Source organism: Cheilinus undulatus, linkage group 21 (genome assembly GCF_018320785.1).
Source record: "Cheilinus undulatus linkage group 21, ASM1832078v1, whole genome shotgun sequence".
In the NCBI taxonomy this organism is placed as follows: domain Eukaryota; kingdom Metazoa; phylum Chordata; class Actinopteri; order Labriformes; family Labridae; genus Cheilinus; species Cheilinus undulatus.
Genome location: NC_054885.1, coordinates 25,654,604 through 25,675,729, shown reverse-complemented (window position 1 = coordinate 25,675,729; position 21,126 = coordinate 25,654,604). Strand labels below are relative to the sequence as shown.

The 21,126-nt window shown below is 38.5% G+C and overlaps 2 protein-coding genes across 3 annotated transcripts; one reads left to right on the top strand and one right to left on the bottom strand.

The window, feature by feature from the left end:
• Positions 1-1,245: 1,245 nt before the first annotated feature.
• On the bottom strand, positions 1,246-16,676 carry cog1 (component of oligomeric golgi complex 1). Of its 2 annotated transcripts, none has more exons than XM_041817404.1 (15): positions 16,327-16,676; positions 14,450-14,697; positions 14,085-14,266; positions 13,702-13,875; positions 12,958-13,114; positions 11,837-12,047; positions 11,357-11,720; positions 10,523-10,977; positions 9,929-10,075; positions 9,675-9,836; positions 8,330-8,454; positions 7,792-7,900; positions 6,614-6,723; positions 5,780-5,861; positions 1,246-2,686 (listed from the first exon to the last, which is right to left on the bottom strand). In XM_041817404.1, exons 1-15 carry the CDS (start codon positions 16,630-16,632, stop codon positions 2,570-2,572), a joined length of 2,949 nt encoding a protein of 982 aa, XP_041673338.1. In that variant the 5' UTR covers positions 16,633-16,676; the 3' UTR covers positions 1,246-2,569. The 2 variants fall into 2 exon arrangements, with proteins under 2 accessions (XP_041673338.1, XP_041673339.1); XM_041817405.1 differs by having other exon boundaries at positions 1,246-2,683.
• Positions 16,677-17,370: 694 nt separating this feature from the next.
• smim22 (small integral membrane protein 22) lies at positions 17,371-19,967 on the top strand. Its single transcript, XM_041778263.1, has 4 exons — positions 17,371-17,529; positions 18,116-18,229; positions 18,728-18,798; positions 19,482-19,967. The coding sequence occupies exons 2-4, from the start codon at positions 18,124-18,126 to the stop codon at positions 19,527-19,529; spliced, it is 225 nt and encodes a 74-aa protein (XP_041634197.1). The 5' UTR covers positions 17,371-17,529; positions 18,116-18,123; the 3' UTR covers positions 19,530-19,967.
• The last annotated feature ends 1,159 nt before the right edge of the window (positions 19,968-21,126 follow it).

The window sequence follows — 21,126 nt, the reverse complement described above, 5'->3', positions numbered from 1 at the left end:
TCACAGTGAAAGGATTAAGATGTCTGATAAATGGGCTGTCAGATTTTTTTTCCAGTAAACCCATGTGAGTGGCTACAGAGCCTTTCAAGATGGCTGACACTAATTCTTTAACACATCTAAAAACAGGAAGCACTGGCAGCCTTCTTTTCCTTTAAAATGATTCTCTTAGAACCTGCTGCACATTATGTGGGAGTTTTAGAGAAACATCAGACCAAGCAAAAATGAAGATCAAGGCATCCCCCTTAATTCATTTAATTACAATTATATAGCACCAATTAAAGATGTCATGCCAAAAAGTGACAACCTTTTGGCACAACCTAAACAGGATGACCCAGGATACCCTCCCCTATATTACAGCCGTCACAAATAACAGAATCATTAGCATACATTTTGCTCATCTTTTCTGACACAATCTATGCATCACTTTGAGCTGAATCAGTTACAACCTCTCATTGAGCTTTGGTTGATTTTTTCCATCCCCTCCCTCTACAAATACTCAGGAAACTCCACATCGAGAACAGCCAACGAGGCAGCTTTGACATGACCCGATGAAACAGGGTTGTCTTCATAAAGCAATAAAACAAAATTAAATATGAGATGTTTGAATCTGCCCGTAGCTCCATTAATGCATAAAAAGTGTGTTCATCAGGTAAGTTTCAAATGTATTTACAGTACTCTTGTCAAAATTTCCAACTCGTAATTGTCAAAAATAGGCTCCATTTTGTACAGATCATCATCATTGAATTAAGTTGTTCTTTGACTGATTTAATGGGTAATTATTCGAGGCAAACAAGAGAGCTGAAATAGAACTGTTCTTCACTGCTTGAGACTCCAGTTGCAGCCTCTTGGGTGTGGGCCTATCATTAAAGCCATTTGTTTAGAGGATTTGATCATGCCAGTAAATTAAGGCCCTGGCATTATCTGCCCAATAACAATACTGAAATACTGGTAGGGATAAACCACCCAGTTTCTTGGATTTTTGTATCCATGTAACTGGATATGCTCCTGGATATTTGAGGATTTTATACCCCCAAACAAATAGCCACAACATTGAGTCAAGGCTTTTAAAAATGATGTGGGAAGTTTGATTGGAATATTTTGGTGTCCCTTCCTGTATTTTAACAAACACATACTGTAAACCTGGGAAGGGACACAGTTTTAATAGCATTTACATGCCCTATGAGAAAGAGTGGCAAAGATCTCCAAAAGTCCATATCCTTTATAAAAGTGTCTGACTACAGAAGGTGTTGTTAAGCAAAAGCTTCAGATTTATTGTAACAGACAAGCCTGAACAGGTGAATTATTCCTTGGCAGTTACAAAGGGAAGTGATAAAAAAAAAGATCAAAAGTTTGTGTTAAAAGTATAAATGTGATCTTCCTCCAGTACACGTAATAAAATCATCTGCGTATAGACATACTATATTTAATATTCCCCACAAATTTACTTGTATTTTGTTTGCAGCACATTGATGTGTGTCTCTTAAATACAAATAAGCTCCTTCTCCCTCTGCCCCTCTATCCCCTAAGTTGTGCCCAGATGAGTACAACTGCATGCTTACATGGCTGTGGGTGGAGATACATTTCATGAGTTGGTATACTCCAGAATAGCCAAGTGTATGCGCTAAAAACTAAAGACTGTGGTTTTACTTTGATGTTTCCCCTTTAAAGTAATGAAGAATTTTTATGGACATTTAAAAAATTCAAATTACAAGAAGACTAAAGCCTGGTTTATACTTATGTATCAAGTCTGCACCTTCAGCATGTCGTAGTGGCCTACCCTGTAGTGAGCACTACGAACTTGTGCATTGGTGTGTCCATGTGGCTCTGCAAAACTCTGGCCAAACACTGCTTAGCAGTGTGATTTTTATGCCAGTCCCAGCCTTTTGTCTCACTTTAGAGTACACACAACATGCCTGTAGACACTAGAGACAGGCAGCCACTTGGCACTAACCTACAGACCAACCATATGGCTTGTGGTGTGTCCTTTAAACAGGTAGGTACATTTTCGAGGAGTTGAATGCCATGAAAAAGTGTTTGCCCCCTTTCTGATTCCTGATTTTTTTCATATTTATCACACTTAAATGTTTCAAATAACCAAACAAATTTTAATATCTCACAAAGACAACCCAAGTAAATACAAAATGCAGTTTCTAAATGATGATGATCAAAGATTACCAATGAACCAATGAAGGACAGAATCTCTGCCACTTTTCTGCTGTGACCTGAGCATCAATGTGACAGGAACCTGCTATTTGAAATATAAACACTAAAAAAGGGTTTCACTGACAATTGCCCCATGGTGAAAACTAACTTTCAGGCTCATAAATTCTGCAAGCTGAAATGTGAACAATGCTGTTGTCATTGCTTGTGAACTGACAACTTTCATTTTCCTCATTTTTTGTTGAAGTAACTGTGTTAATCATTATTTGAAAGAAACAACACAAGCTGCATTCTTCAGGAGACAAAATTATTTTTACTATAAATATGTTGTTATTTTGATTTAATTTTTTTTTTTTTTTACAAAGATTCAGCAAAGGCAAAAAAAAAGTTGTGAGCAAAAAAAAAAAGGTTACTTGGCCATGCCAGACAGCCAGCTGATTTTGAATAATGAAGGAGCGGCTGTGTCTTCTTCCTGATCGACGAGCTGTCTGAACAGGCTGCCTGGTCGGAAGCTATCCTCCTGCTGCTGAGAGAAAAGAAAAAAATCAAAGTTAGCTGAGGTTTTAGTAGATTCCCCGATGAGTCAACTGAATTGAAATGAACCCCAGTAAGTCCAGGGCCTTGATTCAAAAAGCCATGATATGCACTGGCATACTAAGTATCAAGGTCCTGGACTGCTATCCCATAAACTTGATCATAGACTGTATATAAGAAGGCTAGATAACTCTGCACTTCCATAAAGTGATACTAATATGGAGTGGCCAGCTTTCTTGTGGCCAACAGGGCAGGGGTCAAATCTCAAAACTAAAGCCTTCAGAACATTTGTCTGCAAACCATCAAAAGTGACTTTTCCACTTCTTATAAATAGTCTATGATCTGGGCACATTGTTCAGAGAAAGGTCTCAGAAATCTCTAATAGGTGGATACTGAGGATAGTGTGTAATACAAGGTGGCTGCAAAGTAATGAAAACATGATTTTCTATAGACAATAAAGTAATAAGGAGATGACAGTAATGATTTTTCAGTCACCAGTGGCAGCTCTGAGGTCAATGCCACTAAGAAGCACTCATTTTTGTAAACAAAGAACTCCTTTTCAATCACTTGATAAATCATTCAGACCATCTAGTGTGCAGAAATCTTAGGTGCCCTTGACCAACAAGTTAATCATGTAATGTTCTCTTATAAACCAGGGTTAACTAGTTAGTAGCTAGTCTCACAGACAGGGGGCAAAGCTTCCTGATCATACTGGGTTTTCTCTGCCTCTATTCAATAAAACTAGAAAGCTGCTCCCTTGTTGCTATCAATATAAACAGGAAGAAGCTTTTGATGTTGAAAGTACTAGAATAATGCAACACTACGCAGAGTTAAACTAGCCAATCAGCATGATTGTCAGCCAATAAAGTATATGATATATAACAAGATAGTTGTAAGGTCATCTATGCAAAAACTTCAGCCTTTTCATTAGCCCAGTTGTCAAAGTGAATCCTTAAGTTCTTAAAGATAAAGGTTACAGTTAAGTAATCTTACTGAATGATCTGTATGGGATTAAAGGGTGCAGATTTAAACATGCAAATGTATAGTGATTGAACATTTTAGGCACTTCAATGTAACTTAAATGATAATACATTTCCACACCCATTAAAACTACAGTTCATATTTTTCAGAAATCTAGATCTAGTTAGCACTAAGAAGAGAAATTTGGAGGAAGCGACTTTCGATGTACTACACACAAAGATAAAGTAGTGATGACAGCAGTATAACTTCTTTCAAAAATGTTTCTGCAGAGTATTTCTTCATCAGTGGACATCAAAATGTGACAGATTACGGACAAATCCCAGCTTGAGCCCCATCCAGATCACTTTTTTAAAATTCATTTTTGTTGACCCCAGCGCATGCCCTTTTTACACAGCCTATACATGTTTGCACTGTTCTCAAATCTTGACTTTGTGTGTAAAAGGCAAGAGAAAAAGACTACACAGGTTCAACTTTATCTCAGCAGCAGAGGTAACAACAGAGATGAGCTGACATCTGTGTAAAAGGGTCAGCAGAACAAATTACACACACAATGGCATTCGATTTTATGTGTACCATAAGACAGCAGCAATTTATATAAGTTTATCTTATTCAATAAAGCAAACAAAACGGATTAAATCCAACATAGAATCTTCAACTATGAATAAAAAGGAGCAGAACACTTTAAATCTTAATCCCTTGAAGAAATAACAACTAATGTAAAGAAATCTCAAAATGGATGCAATATGGTTGCCATATTATATAGCATACCATCTGTTTGCTTCTAAAGCAGAAGCCAAGTTTGATAAACCATCAACGCAGACAGAAATATGTTTCTGTTGACTGTTAAAAAAAGGAAACCTGGGCATGAAACAGGCCTTCACAGCTCTTGGAAATGTCTGTGTGAAATGGTCAACCAATTTCTAATGCGCGTTGCAAGATGGGATTTGTCAATCTGAACTTTGTTTAATATTGCCACCCAAGGAAATTCTCAATCATTTTTTCCCAAGCTGTATTATGATTCTATGCACAATGAGGGGTTAGTGAGAACAAAGCAAAGCATCATCTTTTAGTCTGAATACATCGGACTACTAGCATAAATGCTGTTATACTGGAAATGCACCCAAGGTTAACCATGGCACAATTCACCACACAACCAAATCAGAGAAAACATTACCAGATACTGTTGAACTTGCCTGTGTTTGTTGTATTTAAAATCGCTGGGAGAGCAGAGGGTGTTAACAGAAAACATTGGCCCAAGATGAGACAAAATAATGACACAGATGGACAGTGACTGTGAGAATATGAAACCACACTTAAAACTCAGGTGGCTGCAGATGCCCGAGGCCTGTGCTATTAAACATTAGCTGTTGTTGAGGTTAAATCACTATTAAGCCTGGCTTTTCAGTGCTGAAAAGACGGTTCTCCTCTCAGTTTGAGACATTATGGTACCTTATTCTGCAAACCCAATCTGCTCCAGTGTATATTATATTGTGTTAAATTTGTTCTGTCCAATAAATTACCTTAATCACAAATCCTGAACTTGAGAAGGGGATAAAAGCAATAGCATTAAGAGAGGAACGAATCACTTTGCCTTTCCCATATGAATGTGCACTCCAGAGGTAAACATCAAAATGACTCAAAAAGCACTTTTGGTTTTCGTTTTAAAACTCCGGCTTTGAAACAACTGCCATTGCTCCTAAAGACTATCTTAATAGTCAGAAGAAAGCAGATGGGTCAGAGTTTGAGTATCTTAATGATGGAGCAGAAAAACATAATCTGTTAGAGTTCAGCTCTCAAGCTACAGCTGCGTTTTTAAACACAATTCTTAAGCACCTTCATACTTGTCTTACATAATAAGTTTACTAAGCTGGAAAATATGCTGCTGTTAACAACAGACTGGCCATTTGCTTTAAACACAGCTCTTACTATGTGCACAAACTACTGAATACCTCAAGTTGATTCATCTATCTGTAACCAACTTTGTGTTGCCACTTACTGTGATTGCTTTTGTAAAAGGTCAGTAAAGCCAGTAAACCAAAATATGCACTGAATTTATTAAACCTGCTTTGTGATACAGGCCTCAGACTCCAGCTGTGTTACTCACAGGTTGATGATGAGATTCAGAGCTTCTGGAGGCTGACTTTGATTTGCGCACATTCGACATACTAAGAGGCAGCAACCCAAACCTACAGAAATCACAAAAGTTAGATTGGGGAATATTTAAACCATATATATGCAATTATGAACATGACAAATATATTGTAATTAAGAATAACAATATGCTTTGATATTATTTGTTGTATTTTATGTATTAATTACTTTGTTACACCATTCTGTGGAAAAAAGATCAAGGTACACCATGGCATTATGAATTCCTTTATGCATTTAGAAATTCTCCAATGTCTTTAACTATCTGAAAAATGGATTCAAATTTCTGAAGAACCTTTTACTTACAAAAAAATACAAAACCAGTTTTTTATGTTTAATTTGGTAGAATAACACATGTTTAGTATGCTTGTTAAAATGTAATAATTCTAAGAAACGTTTTGAAATATAATTTTTTTCTTAGAGGGACTTGACTTGGAAAAAAAGTTTAACTTTATAAGACAAGGAATTGAAAATTTCATTTGGATGTTACAGTTGAGGATAAGGCACCAACCAGCCTTATGTTAGTAAATAATTATGACTACAAAAATATTTCTTTTGAAAGGCAAACACAACCTTTAAACTTGCTATATTGTACAAAAAAATTATAATGAAAGGTCATAATTAGAACCTGTATGAATTTTGATGTCTATGTGTCATAGTGAAATCACTGATCAAAATCTTAGACACAATTTACAAAACATGCAAACGAATACTACTAATTAAACGATAAATAACTTTAAGGGAGTTCAGTGGTAATGTTCTAGAAAGTAACCTTACGATGGCCCCTGACCTGATATGGCTGCTGGCCAGTGGCAGGATGTTGTACGGCTCCTGGGAGTTCGCACTGCTGCTTCGCAAGGAAAACTGTTTCTCTGAGCCTGTAAGCAGCCCCAAAAGCACCTAAAACAAAGCAACTGGAAGTTATTTTTTTCTGACACATTTTGTAGATAGCAGAAGTAAAATCACAATTTCCTGCAGGCACATGTCAAATGTGAGTAGTGTTTCAATATTTTAGCACTATGGCTTCTTAGTTCCTAAAGCTTAAAGGGTAGTTAAACCCCAGAGTTTCTTCTGAAGTGCATCAACCCAGGAATTTCAAAAGCTACCTTTAGAATTGATTCAATGATGATTTCAGCTTGAAATGTTTCCTGGAGTAGGACAACTTGTAATATATTCATGATTCGCTGTGAGTGCCATATAATGAATTATCCCAGTACTACCTGAATTTGCACTGTCATTATGTTGTGGAAGTTAACCTGGTTGTGATTTTTCTGCTCTAGCAGGTTAACTATAACAAAGAGATGACTGCTTCTTGACTAACTGGACATAGCCTTCAGCTGTGTGGTGATGCTAAGTTGAAAGCCTTGTGCCGCAACATGTAAAGTAAGTGTTTGTTTATTGTGATTTGAGTCAAACAAACTTGTGAAAAGTTAGTGTTTTGTCCTCCATAACTTGGATTTTGACATGTGCTGCATTTCTTCTTTTAACTTTTGAACAATTTGCTTAGGCTAAAGCACTCTATTGATAATCTTCATTGATATGAAGAGCAACCTTCATCAGAGGCACTCTCCTTACATGCCATCACCATCAACTGCAACGTCATACGGTCTATGTAACACACATAAACCAAGATGCAAGCTTCGCTAGGTATTAAGAAGCAGCAAGGACATTTTTGCAACATAAATTTTGCCAACTAGTGAGTGCTGATAGCCACCAACAAGTCACCTACATCCAGATCAGCAACAGGAAAAAATCAATTGCAGTAGCCAGGTTTCAACCAGTACAGTGCAGTGACAGCAATGTTTTCTTAAACAATGTGTAGAATTTAAATACTTTGTACTCAGACGAGGACATTTGGACCCAAACCAATCAACAGCCCTACAAAATACCCAAATAACTACATTTCAGCTAAAAAAGTAGGGGTTTAGTTCCTCCTTAAACTACAGTATAACTACAAAGTGGAAGTACCGAGGTCCTCTGGGAAAGGCGGTTGAGGTTAGAGTTCAGTGGAGGTGTGAACACATCCAGGTCAAATGGGTCAATGAAGCTTTCAAGCCAATCACAGACCTTGTTGAATCTGAAGGACACACAACAGAGATTTTGGTAAGATGTTAGGATGTAGAGGCAACCAGTAAACAACAGTAAATGCAAGGGGGAAACATCACATTCAATGCTCTTTAATAGGATTTTTTTGTCTTTTAAAGAAACAATGATTTTATTGATGATTATCATCAGATTTATCATTAAGTTAATGGCAAAGCATAAAAATGTTAGTAGAGGATCTAAAAAGAGAACTTAGATTAAATGTATAAACTGATCCTTAGAACATCACTATTGGTTATTTTTCAGATTCAAAATTGTTAGCATGTTTAGAGTGTATTTGCAGCCAGGACTAAATGAATTATCATGATCCTAAATCAGATTTCTTCTTGGCCATATTATAAATGTAAGCAGACAAAATACAAAAGCGGCTGCAGTTGATGATCTGGTAACAAAAGCAAGCTACCTTGGGTCTTGTTGGGATCGGGAGCTTTTGCCTTCCTCCAGTTTGCAGGCCAGTGTGGCGTTGAGGTAACGGAGGTCAAACAACAGCTGCAAGGCTCTGTTCTGAGTCATAGGGAATACGGTCTCCTGAAGAAAAAGGGAAAAACACAGAATAGAAACATAAGACATTAGAGTAAAACTGTAGGAAAAGAAGCCCGTTTTCTTCCCCTATCTGCTAAAAATGTCTGCTTTGTCTCCCCCCTTTTTTGCTCTCTTTTCTCTTCTCCATAATTTTGTCTATTCAATGGCTCATTTCACACAGAAAAGGCACTCCTGAAAACCTCCTGATATCTTAGCAAGTTGCAAGAGTGAATATTGATGAACATATCGGTTACTTCAAGCTGGTTTTTACCTTTCAGCCCTCAAATAAAAAGTCTGTGAGGAGTCAGGGTGAGTCAGTGCGTTAACAAAGCAGGTAATGCATTTCTTTACTGGGACCAAACAAGAAATAGTAACTATTATGGAAGACCCTCCTGCAGACTATACCCAACAGTATGTCCTCCACAGTGTGGGGCAGGACTAAAGGTCAAGAAATGATGTCAGGGCTGCAGGAGTTTGTGTAAAAGAAAAAGCAGCTCTGATTGATTTTTGTCCATTTTTTCTTTTTCTGATGTCCTTGTAAAAACCCAAAATTTAACTTTCTTTGGAGCCCCCCCCCCCGTACCTAAGAAAAGTGAAATTTACCCAGGAGCCAAGAGAGAAGAAAAAGTGACACACTGCTGGCAAAAATCAACAAAGATTTTAGTTGTTTCACTGATAAAACCCTAAAAAGGCCTTTGCATGCCTTACTTATCAAAAGACCTTAGTATAGCTACTTAACTGCTTTTTCATTATTTTAGTCAATATTTGAAAATCTAATTTTGGCAGACTCAGAGCAGACAATGCCTCATGACCCCTGGAAACCAATGAACTAGATGATCATGTGAGCTTTCATGGCACTTAATTAATATATGGTGCAACCAGAGTGCAGCCCACTTTGTTTTATCTGTTTTCATAGTTCTATTGTAACTTCTCTCAAGTGCAATTGAGGAAACTTTATTTAATTGTTCCCCCCCTTGTTATATTCTAATCTATCTTCTGATGTTTTTTTACTTTAGAGTTTAGTTTATTATTACACTTAGCAAAATGTACAGTTTTGTGTGTAGTTTAGATGATTACATTTCTAACCCTGGGTTTCAATACCAAATCTTGTTCCCTCTCATGAATAAAAATGTACTGCCACTTAAAAACAGCAGCAGACTATCACAAAGTGAATACTGTGTGTTGGTATGTTTGTGTATTGGTATGTTTGTGAGAGAGATAGTTACCCTGTTGGGGGTCTGCTGTGTGAGGCTGTGGAAGTGGTCAAGAGCTTGGGCCTGACAGGCCTGCAGCAGTTCATGCAGTGTGGGCCTGGGTAGAGCATGGCCACCCACCCTATTAACCTCCACACACAGCTGGAATAGCAGTGACTGCACAAACCAAGATGGCTAAAAAAGAAAGATATTAGCATTGCATCAGAGAAGAGAATCAGAAATGACTGTTCTGCCAATCTCTTTACTGTCTGTGTTGAGAAGCTGACCTGGACAGGAAGACGGATTTTTGAGGTCACGCTGCTCCCAGACTCTGCTTCTTCTTGGATCTCCAGATCTTCCCAATTTGTTGCGGTTGTAAGGATGGCACCAGCAGACTCAGCATGGAGGGCTGTGCCAAATGTATTCAGTAGTACCTGACAAAACATAAAAGCAGTCTGAATTGTTAGGCCTTGAAACAATACAGACATTATATTGTCAATTATTGCTATACACTGAAACAAAAAGAACAGCTGTTTTAATTTTTATGAGCAACACAGAATAAAATGAATGTTTGGATAATGAGTTGGAAGTACAGATCTTACCCCTGCTTTTAAATTTTTTTAAAATCTGTTCATACTTGTGGGATTATTTAGTAGCTTTTTTGTTCATTTTATGATTCTTGACTTTAGATGTGGGTAAAACATCATTCATTTATCACTTGTACTAACAAAAAATTACTTTATTTCTCAAAGATTTTGTTTTATGGCCCCTTGCTGCAGTCTCTAAGTCTCTGCTAGCTCAGACTCTACACTATCCAAAAACAAACAAACAAACAAACTTCAAACTAAGTGCTCCACTAAAAAGATAACTTTGTGTCTAACTTTTGATACGGTTGAACTCCAGATGCGGTAGGCCTCCATGCTGCAGCTGACAAGCTCCTCCTGTAGTCCTGCCCACTTTGCCTGAGCAGGACTGATCTCTGTGGCGGTCCTGGCTTTGCCCAGCTTCTTGCCCTGTCTGGGTGTTCCTTTTGCTGTGGCCTCTGAACCACTCTGATTTCCCAGGATACAGTGCTTGAGGTTGGGGCAGAGTTCACCCATGGACTGGCACAGCCTGGCCATGAAAAGGACTGAACTGAGGTGGGCTGGGCCAGGGTCTGGAGAGGCTGTGGCCAATTCAGAGCGAATGGAGGTTAAGATACTGTGAACACAGGCCAGGCAGCCTTCCCGTAAGGCCTCCTCAACTGCTGGTGAGTCAGTGAATCGGTTAAAAGAGGAAACTGACGTGCTGGGTGTGGAGCCAGAGGAGGGGACTATGACTGACATAGAGTCAGAACCTGCCAAGCACAAAAAGAAAGATAGACATTCGTCATAAAGCAGGGTATGATAATGATATTATCTCTGTATAAATGTACCAATTAAATGGAAGAAAACTTTAGGAGTCAATAACCATTCCAATGGCTCTGTTAGGCTGCATTGTCACCCTGCAATGCCTTCAGATTACTGCTAAGGTAAGTATACTAATATGCTTCTATTGCTTCTAATATGATTCTAATCTTTGGCAAGTCAACTTGTACAAAAGTACAGGGACAGGGTATTTTGTCATATCAAAAAGACAAATTTAGTCAAAGAAAGATTTAAATCAAAACCAAACAGGTTAACCTCTCAAGAAGATCCTGCTGCATCAAACTGGACTGTAAATGTCAAAGGTTTTACCTGTGTTCTGGGAGGGAAGGTAGTGCTGTAGGTCATCCAGCCTGGCCTTTAGTTTAGCATCCATTGAGGAGCAGAAGTTCTGAACACAAGGTGTCAGAGCCTGGGTCTTCATGGCAAGACTACTCCTCTGGTGGTGCTGCCCTCGTTGGCTGACACTGACCCACCCTGCATCACTCAGCAGGTCACCTGGAGACTCGGACCACAAAAAGGATGCTACGTCTACCTCATACTGTGCCCCACGGCTAAAGCTGGGGCTATTATATGAAGAAGTATGGGTGGTCTGGCCCTCCAAATCCCTCACAGCTGAGGTGAGGAGCTGAACAGAGCTCGATGAGATGGTTTCTGTTTCTTCTTTAGTAATTGCCTTGGGAAATTGAGGGAGCAAACCATTGGAATGTTATAGTCCATTCACTTTTAACTGCAATGGTAGACAATTCTGTGGTTCACCGCAAGATTTAACATGACACCTTCAGATGTTACCTTTAGGCGCTGTAGGAAAAGCTGTTGCAGAAAGTCATCCCAGACAGCCAGTGGTCGCTCCAGTAGTCGCTGGCATACAGTGCTCCAATGCTGACTAATGGAGTCTGTGGACAGGAGGTCCCACACAGCATCCCTTATTGCTGCTAACCCCTTCAAGCTCTTTACATAGACCAGAAGGCTTCCAACTCCACAGCAGATAACCTCCTTACAGCTAAAGATACAAAAATTGTCAAAAAACAAAACAAAACAAAAAAAAAACAATTAGCAAACAAAAGAAAAAATTAACAACTGATGTGTTTAAATAATGCCGACCAAATTTGTCACAATTCCATTTCAATGACAATTTTGGCTTCCATGATCATGAAAACAAGACAATGGTGATTAAATGATCATGGTGCCATATGCCAGGTTGCCCTCATTTTGTTCATACGTTTTGTCATCTGGTATTGATTGGTAAATGCATTTTGTTACTGCACCTCAGACAAAGAACAGTGGCAAGCTTCAGATGCTTTTGATGTACGGATCACGAAAAGACAGAAATAAAGTTGGACATGGCTTTTTCATTCAAGGGGTTTTATCAGTACTTAGCCAAGGGAATAAAAATAATTTGAGACATGCCATATTCTAAGAACAGCTAAAACACTCTGAGACTTATTTCATTTCATCTCAGTTTGGCCTTCAACAATGAAAGTCAATCTTTCTGTAGATTTTCTGAATAAAAGCCCATTAGGGAGGGATTATTCTTGGGCCCACTTGAAGGATTTTTCATTTTAGTTTGAAAATCTATGCAGATTCATTAAACAGACTGGAAATTTGAATTCACTGGAAATAATGAGTAATTAGAATAGTTCATCTGTTCCTGAAGAGCAACAGATTAGTGACATGATATGTTGCTCTATTGTAAACAGTTTTGTAAAATATGCATAAAGACAACAGGTATACAGGGGAAGTTTTGAATTTGGATTCAAAGAAAAAGTAAAAGCTGTCTCTCTTTGATGTTGGGGTTTTAAAAAAGGCCACAGTGTGTGTTTACTACAGCACAAAGCATTCAAAACCCTAAAATCAAAGGACACAGAGCTAATGTGACAAAAAGAGCAAAGTCTTAATTGGCTGGCACTTACGTATCAATCCACTGCTGCAAGGTGTCCCGGAGCTGCTCTCTCTGGATAGGCTGAGCCAGGGTGCGAAGGGCGGGCTGGAACTCAGTGATGGAGGGAGGCAGGAACTTGAACCAGCTGCCTGTACTCGTCTCTTCCTGCATCACTCTCTTGCCTTTTCCTAAGGAGGCATGTGGAATTATCTGCCAAGCCTTGTTTTTATTCCTGATCATCTTTTTCTTACTTTCCATGACCAAAATCAAACAAAAATGTGCATGTTGGCTACCCATACTGAGAATGAAGTTTTGGCCTTCTGGCCAAATGTAATAATATTGATATTGCATATTTTAGAATATGTAACATTATCTAGAAATATATTGATCTATGGGATACAGTAAAATTAGGAATGCTCAATATAATTGCAAAAATATTTAATTATCAGAAGCTATAAAAAAAATTCTGCTGGTATTATACATAAACTACAGCAAATATTTGCAGAATATCGGAATAAGTCTGTGGAGTTTGAAGCAGAATCAATAGCTGTATCACAGCTCAGTTTATTTCTTTATTATTCTCATTCCTTAACTTTAAAGTCAGTTCTGTGGATTTAAGTTTTAGGTCAGAACTACAGTTAGTTATTTTTTACCACTCAATAATAAATGTGTTTACATTGAACACCCTGGAAAAATAATTTCAATACCAGGTGGATTCCTGTACAGGAAGGAATCACTACAAGTAGCCTGAGATCCAGTACATCCTTGTGTATACCTGCAGGTGGGGTGGAGGTAGCAATCTCCAAGATGGAGAAAAGCATGCCACAGCTCAGGGTCTCTCCTTGTCTTGGGGTTCCCTCTGGGGGCATGTAAAAGACTGCATAGGCCTGGAACAGGGTGGTGACAAGCAGCTCCACCAGGCTGCACACCTGGGCCTTGATCCCTGCACCTGGACCAGAATACATGCTTATGACCATTTCATTAAAACATTTCTGATTGATGATTTTTGCTCAAATAAGGCATTTACAATATCACAATACTAAAAGTTACATTTCCTTTTCTGCTTCACGTTAAAGCGTAGAGGGACAACACTTCCTGCATACTTTGTCAAAAACTGGTGGATGTTCACTTTCTTGTTACTTAAAAACAGTTCAATACCATGCTGTGGTTGGTTGAGCAGCTGATGAATAGAGGCCTTCCGAGCCAGCAAAAAGTCAGCCAGGGCTTGACGTGGAGAGCTACCCTCCAACAGCATGGTGGCTACCAGGGCCTCAGCAATAGCTTGGTCTGACACTGCCCGGCCTTGCAGAAGTGACCTGCTGTCCATTAGAATAGTGGACCTGCCAGAGAACATAAACATTTGTGAATTATGTCTGCGTATTTAAACTCAGATAATTTATTTGTGTCCACTAATTATCAATCTTGAATAATTCTGTGATGATGGATCCATTCTAAAGTTTGGGTTTCTTCATTAGAATCCTTGACTAAAACGCTTGAATTTAGCTTGCAAGAAGATCCCATACCTGAAATGCCCAGTGGTGGCTACCTGTCGGACCAAGATCGGGAATCGAGACAGGACTGGGCTGTAGTGCCCCCCTGTAGCAGCCTCTAGTTGCAGCAGCCTATGAAGGTGGCAGCAAAGAAGGTAGAGCTGGGTGGCCTTGAGGTACTGGGAGGCTTCCATGGCACTCCAAATACGCTCTGGGATCTCTAAGAGGAGCTTGATCTGGGAGGCCATGGAGTAGAACTTCTCCTGCCATTGCCTTTGGTTCTACAGCAGGAGTACACAGGGACATTGTATCTTTATACAGGAATAATCGTGGGTCCTTATAATAATGCTGTACATTAAAGAGTAAAGTCTAAACCTGCCTTCTTTGTTTGTTTGTTTTTTTTTTTTTTAGATTTATTTTTGGGCCTTTTGTGCCTCTATCGGATAGAGGAGGACAGTAGATAGACTCAGAACTGTGGACGAGAGCGAAGGGCAAAGGGCCGCCCGCGCACATGGTGCGCGCCCCAACCACTCGACAACAGGTGTTGTGCCGAGTTCTACCTGCCTGCCGAGATCTGCATGCAGGTCGCGGGAACGCGCGCGCTCTGTCAAGACACGCCGTACTACAAAACACCCAACGTGCATAGCAGATCAAAGTTTGGAGTTCTTAGTATTAACAATTGCATTCTAATGGCGCTTTGCATCCCCTTTTCTTTGGGCCTATATGAGAGCTATATGTATGTAATTCACATAACATAGTTAAAAGACACCAACCTTTAATGCAAATCTTGGCAGCTCCAAAATCAGCCCTGCCGAATAACGCATCCCCTCATATTTCAAGTTCTGGACACTCTGGCATCAAATGATGCTGTGTGCATGAACTTTATTTCTGCATAGGCATGAATCGAATGCTTTACATTACTGACATATAGCCCATTGTCTTGACAGAATAAAATGCATTTATGTATGACCTGAACAGACACTATAAGAGATGCATTACTTAAGGAGCAATAATCCAACCCCTTTCTTTCAGAGAGGGCCCATCGAATAACTCAGAGGGAGGAATGGAAGTGTAGAGTGGCAGAACGCCTTTCTATAGCTGTTTCCAACGACTATATGAATACACGCTGACGGACAACAGCAAAAGTTCTCTTTCAGATGAAGCGCCATTAAAATGCAAATGTTAATTCTAAGAACTCCAAACTTTCATCTGGTATGTACGTTGGGTGTTTTGTAGTTACTGATAAACCAGACAAGAAGTATAAGTTCCTTATCAAGAAGTACCATGCCGTAGAAAACAGTACCGCGTGTCATAGATTCCGTTTGGCAGAGCGCGCGCGCTCCCGCGACCTGCGTGCATATCTCGGCAGGCAGGCATAAATCGGGCGCGCCCCACAGACCTGCCTTCTCAAAGTGTCTTGAGACAACTTCAGTTATGACTTGGCTCTTTAAAAATAAAGATCCATTGATTGAGTAAAAACAGACAAGGTGAAGTCCCCCATATATGGGTGCATTTCAGGTCCTGTGTATGTCAATAAAAAAATCACCTACCACATTTGTTTTTAGGTTCATCCAATCGGTATGTACAGGGTTAGAATTTAAAAAGGTTCTTCTGGCAAATCAGTATACAAATAATTATCATATTCACATGGGTCTTCTGTCTGTAGCAGCACAATCTTCTCTTTCTTTTTGTTTTGGTTCAAAGGGGTGGGGTTCTGGGGATTCTTGCTTTTGGACAGGTCTGTCCATGCCATATCAAGTGTTTCACTAATGTTCATTTTTATAATAAGGAATAGATATAATCAGCATGTTTGTTTTTTTTTACCAATCTTAAATGGTGATGAACTGACACGCTTCCCAAACTGACAGGGCTCACCCGGATTTGACAACGATTGCAAACAAAGATCGTACCTCCTCTTTGCTTCTGCTCACACCGATTTTGCCTCTCTTCAGACTATGACAATACTGGTGCATGTCTTGGATGGACTGAACGACACTCTCTGAGCACTGCCTCATCTCTCCAATGGTGTCAGCAGCGTCGATCAGGTCTCTGTAGCGTTCACCCACCATTTGCCTCAGCTCCTCTTTCTTCTGTTCAATCTCCCCGCGGACTTTGCGTTCAATTCCGCGGATCTCCTCTGTGTTATAACGCTCGAAGAGAGCCGTTGGATCCTTAATCTCCGAAACCCGGAGAGACAGCGCAGGATCCTCTGCCATTGCAGATCCAAAACAACTTCAACTGCATCAACTACCACCCGGAAGCCGGCTAAATCCACATCCTGCCTCCACGTAAGCAAATTTATGACGACAACGAAGTATGGAGCACTTATTGGTCATCGAAGTTGTCTGTCAGGAAACGTTTCCGTGTACATTAAGCACCGCCCAACCAAACAGCTGAACATTTCTGAGAGGTAATGGGAATTGTTGCAAAATAAGCTTCTGGTGTATGAAATCAATTGTCATTTAATGACAGTTAGACGTAGTCCATGTATAAGCAAGTTTATCTGAAGGCTTTTCAAACAGGATAAGATAGCTTCAAGAACTGATACAAATGGCCTTCCAAGACAAAATGGACTTGTTTTGTTACTCTTAGTTTGCATAATGCATAACTGACAATTACAAATCCAGTAGTCAACGTAGACACTCAGCTCTTTTGAAAAAAAAAAAACGGTATCAACTGATGTTAACTCATCACACGATCAATGAGCTCCACAATATTTTGTACAGTTCTGTTCAACATTACAATTTTTCCTCCAGCAATATTCTGAAAACTGTATCAATTATTTTTTGAGCTGAGGCTCAGAATGTAAAAACGATTAATGATAATGATATATTTTTATAATAGGATAATTATAAGAAGAGGCGACAGGTATCTGGACACCTGCTGCTCGCAACTGCAAGTAGGCTATTGATTATAGACGCCATGAGAACACATTTATCTTTCCCATACAGAATCATCTGGAATTGAGCGCCTTCTTTATTTTTATGATGTTTTTTTACGGCATAAAAAATCGTAACGCGGCAAACAAACGCGACATTCCGCTCAGCAGGTGTATACAGGTGCGTCTGGGAAGATCTTTGGACCCGGAAGATTTCAAGCGATTTCGTTTAAAGGTAAGAAACCGTTAAAAGTAACACTTTAAATATGCTAAAGAACTGTAATTATGGGCGGATTAATCGTACACTGTTTAAAAAAACCCCACATATTTAATATTTTACATTTTTGAGTGATAACGTAGCCTGTACCACAGTGGCGCACCTGCGAGGCTACATATGACTATTGTTTCCGCTTAGTTACATTCAATAACATACAAAGTGCATTGTTACATTTAGTAGCCTAAAAAGTCGGACAAAATAAAGCCTGATTTTTTTTTAATGTGTTGGGAATCAGTCTTCTTTTTCGCTAAACGCTGTCGTACAATCAAAAACCTGTCTGGGTACACGGCACTTCCTTCAAAGATTTGGGACTCTTTTTTTCCTCACGTTCTGCTTCATAAAAATAAATCACCAGATACATCCTTACAAAACCTCTTGAATGAGTTCGATGGACTTTCTTGCAAATTCTTTGTGGAATTAAATAAGAAAGCATCATTTCTTAAAAAATGATCAACATGGACACTCTCTATATCTTTAAGCCCAGTGTGTCTGAGAAGCTGTTTCCTCTAACAGTGCAAATTAATGTGCATATCTTTAAAATCAGATAACAAGATGATTGAGGATCAGCTGAATGATGTGGTTTCAAGACTGCAGGCCAAGGAGTTCTTTCAGTCTGACTGGGACATTGCCTCTTTTGCCGTCTTCTTCATCTTCATTGGTGAGTAAAAGAGAGGTAAAAAGATTATCCTAAAAAAACAGTCCATATACCAGAAACACTCAATTTCTACACTCTGTGCAGTTGACATTGCAGCAGCAATCTCACAGGCGTTGTGAATTTAATCTTATTTAAATAAGCTTTTGACAGTGTGAGACTCAGGTATTCAAGAGGTAAAAATAGGCTAGTGTGTTATAGTACTTTGGTCTGGGCCAAAAAGCTGGGCAGGATTTTATTTGGTTCATGTTCTGTTTTTATCATACATTTACTTACTGGTGCATGTTATGTTATACTCATACAAAATTAAAGTTTGTTTGAATATTATTTTATATTGTCTTTGTAGCTATTTTTACACATTTTCCCCATCTACATCATTACCTCCATATACTAAACATCAGCCTATACAGACATGTTTGAAAGGAAAGGGAATTCACTTGAAAGAGCTTAAAGAGCACTGAAGACGTGTCTGCATTGAAATTGTTGTGCTATGTGTGTTGTCAGGTATGGTCCTGCTACTGGTCATTCTGGTCCTCATCCGTTGTTGCTGCTGCTGCTGTTGTGATGATGAAAAGGTACCCAGAGTTCAGATACACACTTGAACTAATTTCCTTAAAGATTCACACTGTGGGGGATTACCTGCTTCAGTAAAATTCAACAGTTGGATACCTTACATTTATACTGAACAGGACAAGTGTTTGAATGGCTACATTCTGAGTCTGAAATTACTCCATGTCTCTTTTATTAGAATTTAAATGTTCTTTTTCATTATCTTCAGATAATGAAAAAGAGAGAGAGAGAGAGGGAGAGGGAGAGGGGGAGAGAGAGAGATAGATAGAGAGAGAGAGAGAGAGAGAGAGAGAGAGAGACTTGCCTGGACACTTACAGGTGAATATGTTAATGAGTACATTTACACAAATGTGTATCTAGAGGTAAAAAAAAATCTTCTTTCCAGATTATCTTAAAGATGAATATAAACCAATGGGTTAAGAGGAAAATGTTACAAATGTACAAGGTTAGAAAGTCTATGAAAAATAAGAGAAAAAGCACAAAAGTGTATTTTAGAACAGGCCTGAGGTCACACTGCTCTTATGTTACCTACATCGATGACTATAGAAGCATCATCTCAATATATCAATCTTTATTTTCATGCTGCCAATTTAAAACCAAAGTTATCTCAAGACACCTCACAAAGAGGGAAGGTCTAGACCATCATCTGCATCTGGAAAAACAAAGTTTTCTTCTGCTTTCTCAACAGCCTCGACGACGGAAGGTGGGCATAGACAATTTTGCTCTGGAACCCTGAATGGCACTCCTCAAATGAGACCACAAGCAGAAGTTTCTACTTTAACCCCTAGGCAAATCAATGCAAGTTGTAATTTTACTGTCACCAGTTCATGATCGAATTTAGTCAGCCTGTGCATAAAATAAAAGTCATTCATGGGCACTTTAGCATTTGTTAATTTGGATATGAAAATATAACAGGTGATCATGTTTACTGTCACTCTATTGTGTTGCAATGAACCAGAGGAAGAATGACTTCTGTTTTTATAACTGTTTTTTAGTGCTTTTTAATCTTAGCAAGACAGAAAACAAACAAAAAAAAAAGATGCAATTTCATGACCAATTTTTTAGATCTAGTTTCAATGTCTCTTCCTAATTTTTTTCTTGTTGATTGTATGTTTCAGTTTTTCATATGAAATGAATATACAACTAGTAAAAAAATAAAATTTTCTCTATTTTATGCATTCCCTCTTATAACGCCTTGTCTTTTTAATGAACTGCTTTTCAATGCAAAACCACAAGATTTATGTAGAGACCAAAGTACAAAGTAAAGGCTTAAATCATAAAACAGGACAAGGATTTTATTTTGTTGTTGATGGGATAGCAGGAGGGTCTATAGGCTCATACTGGCTCTCAGAGAGCTGTAAAAGCCTGCTACTATCCTCTCTGTAGATTTAACATGTTTTCAATCTTTAACTAATCCAGTTAAACTAGTCTTCCATAAGAGATGGTGTTGCTATCTCAAGTAAAAGATCTGAGTAATTCCACAGCTTTAATGTAGAAGAAGTCAGCAATATTGAGACAAGAGTTTAAAAAGTATTAAGTTCACATGTTATTGTTAAGAATAAATTTATTGCAGAGATATCAGATAAATAATTTCCACATTTTACATGATAGACAGATCTCACAAAAGATTAACACTTGATAAAGTCATTTGTTCTTGATTAGATTAGTGTTTGGTTCACTTGGAATATTATGTGCAAAATGTGTAAAATAAATATGAAAATAGAACAGAAATACAATTGAAATCAAAAATAACAGACATGAGTAGCTTATCATTTCGACATATTCATACAATAACAAAAAGGGAATGCAAGTCATGATTTATATATATAAAAAAACAAAACACTGGTCCAGCTCCAACCTAACAGCCCTAATACAAATATTCCATTTATTACCATTTTCATGCCAGTTATAATTGGACTTAATTGTTTTGATTCAACATCATCGAAGTGCTTGACAACCAGATACAAGGGTAAAAGTTTAATGTAAGCAAACACCAATATGATGGATATGCCATTATAGTGTCAACGAACTGTATTTTACTGCTTTGACAAACTGATTTTCATGCAGTATTTCTGATGAATGCTTGTTTCAAACAGTGGAATATTATCCCTACATTTCATTATGATGTTTAATAATGCCCAAATCCTCAAACCCTTAGTACACCTTTCATTAATTTCTACATCAGAGGGTTTTCATGGACTACTACTGCTAATGTAGAAGAAAATATTAACTCTTTATCACTCCAGAGGAATCTATTTTAAGTCTAAGAAATTTCTCAAGTGATGCTTTGTGACTCAGGGATGAATTCACTACTTTTAAATACCAGAAATATA

What these genes read in the sequence shown, in the direction of transcription:
- cog1 (XM_041817404.1), bottom strand. Translation starts at nt 16,632, where the DNA reads ATGGCAGAGGATCCTGCGCTGTCTCTCCGGGTTTCGGAGATTAAGGAT. An exon ending in TACCTCCACCCCACCTGCAG is followed by an intron (nt 13,115 to 13,701) that starts GTATACACAAGG and finishes ATGCCTCCTTAG; the next exon opens with GAAAAGGCAAGAGAGTGATG. An exon ending in TTTTCCTACAGCGCCTAAAG is followed by an intron (nt 11,721 to 11,836) that starts GTAACATCTGAA and finishes CAATTTCCCAAG; the next exon opens with GCAATTACTAAAGAAGAAAC.
- smim22 (XM_041778263.1), top strand. Translation starts at nt 18,124, where the DNA reads ATGATTGAGGATCAGCTGAATGATGTGGTTTCAAGACTGCAGGCCAAG. An exon ending in CGTCTTCTTCATCTTCATTG is followed by an intron (nt 18,230 to 18,727) that starts GTGAGTAAAAGA and finishes GTGTGTTGTCAG; the next exon opens with GTATGGTCCTGCTACTGGTC. An exon ending in GCTGTTGTGATGATGAAAAG is followed by an intron (nt 18,799 to 19,481) that starts GTACCCAGAGTT and finishes CTTTCTCAACAG; the next exon opens with CCTCGACGACGGAAGGTGGG.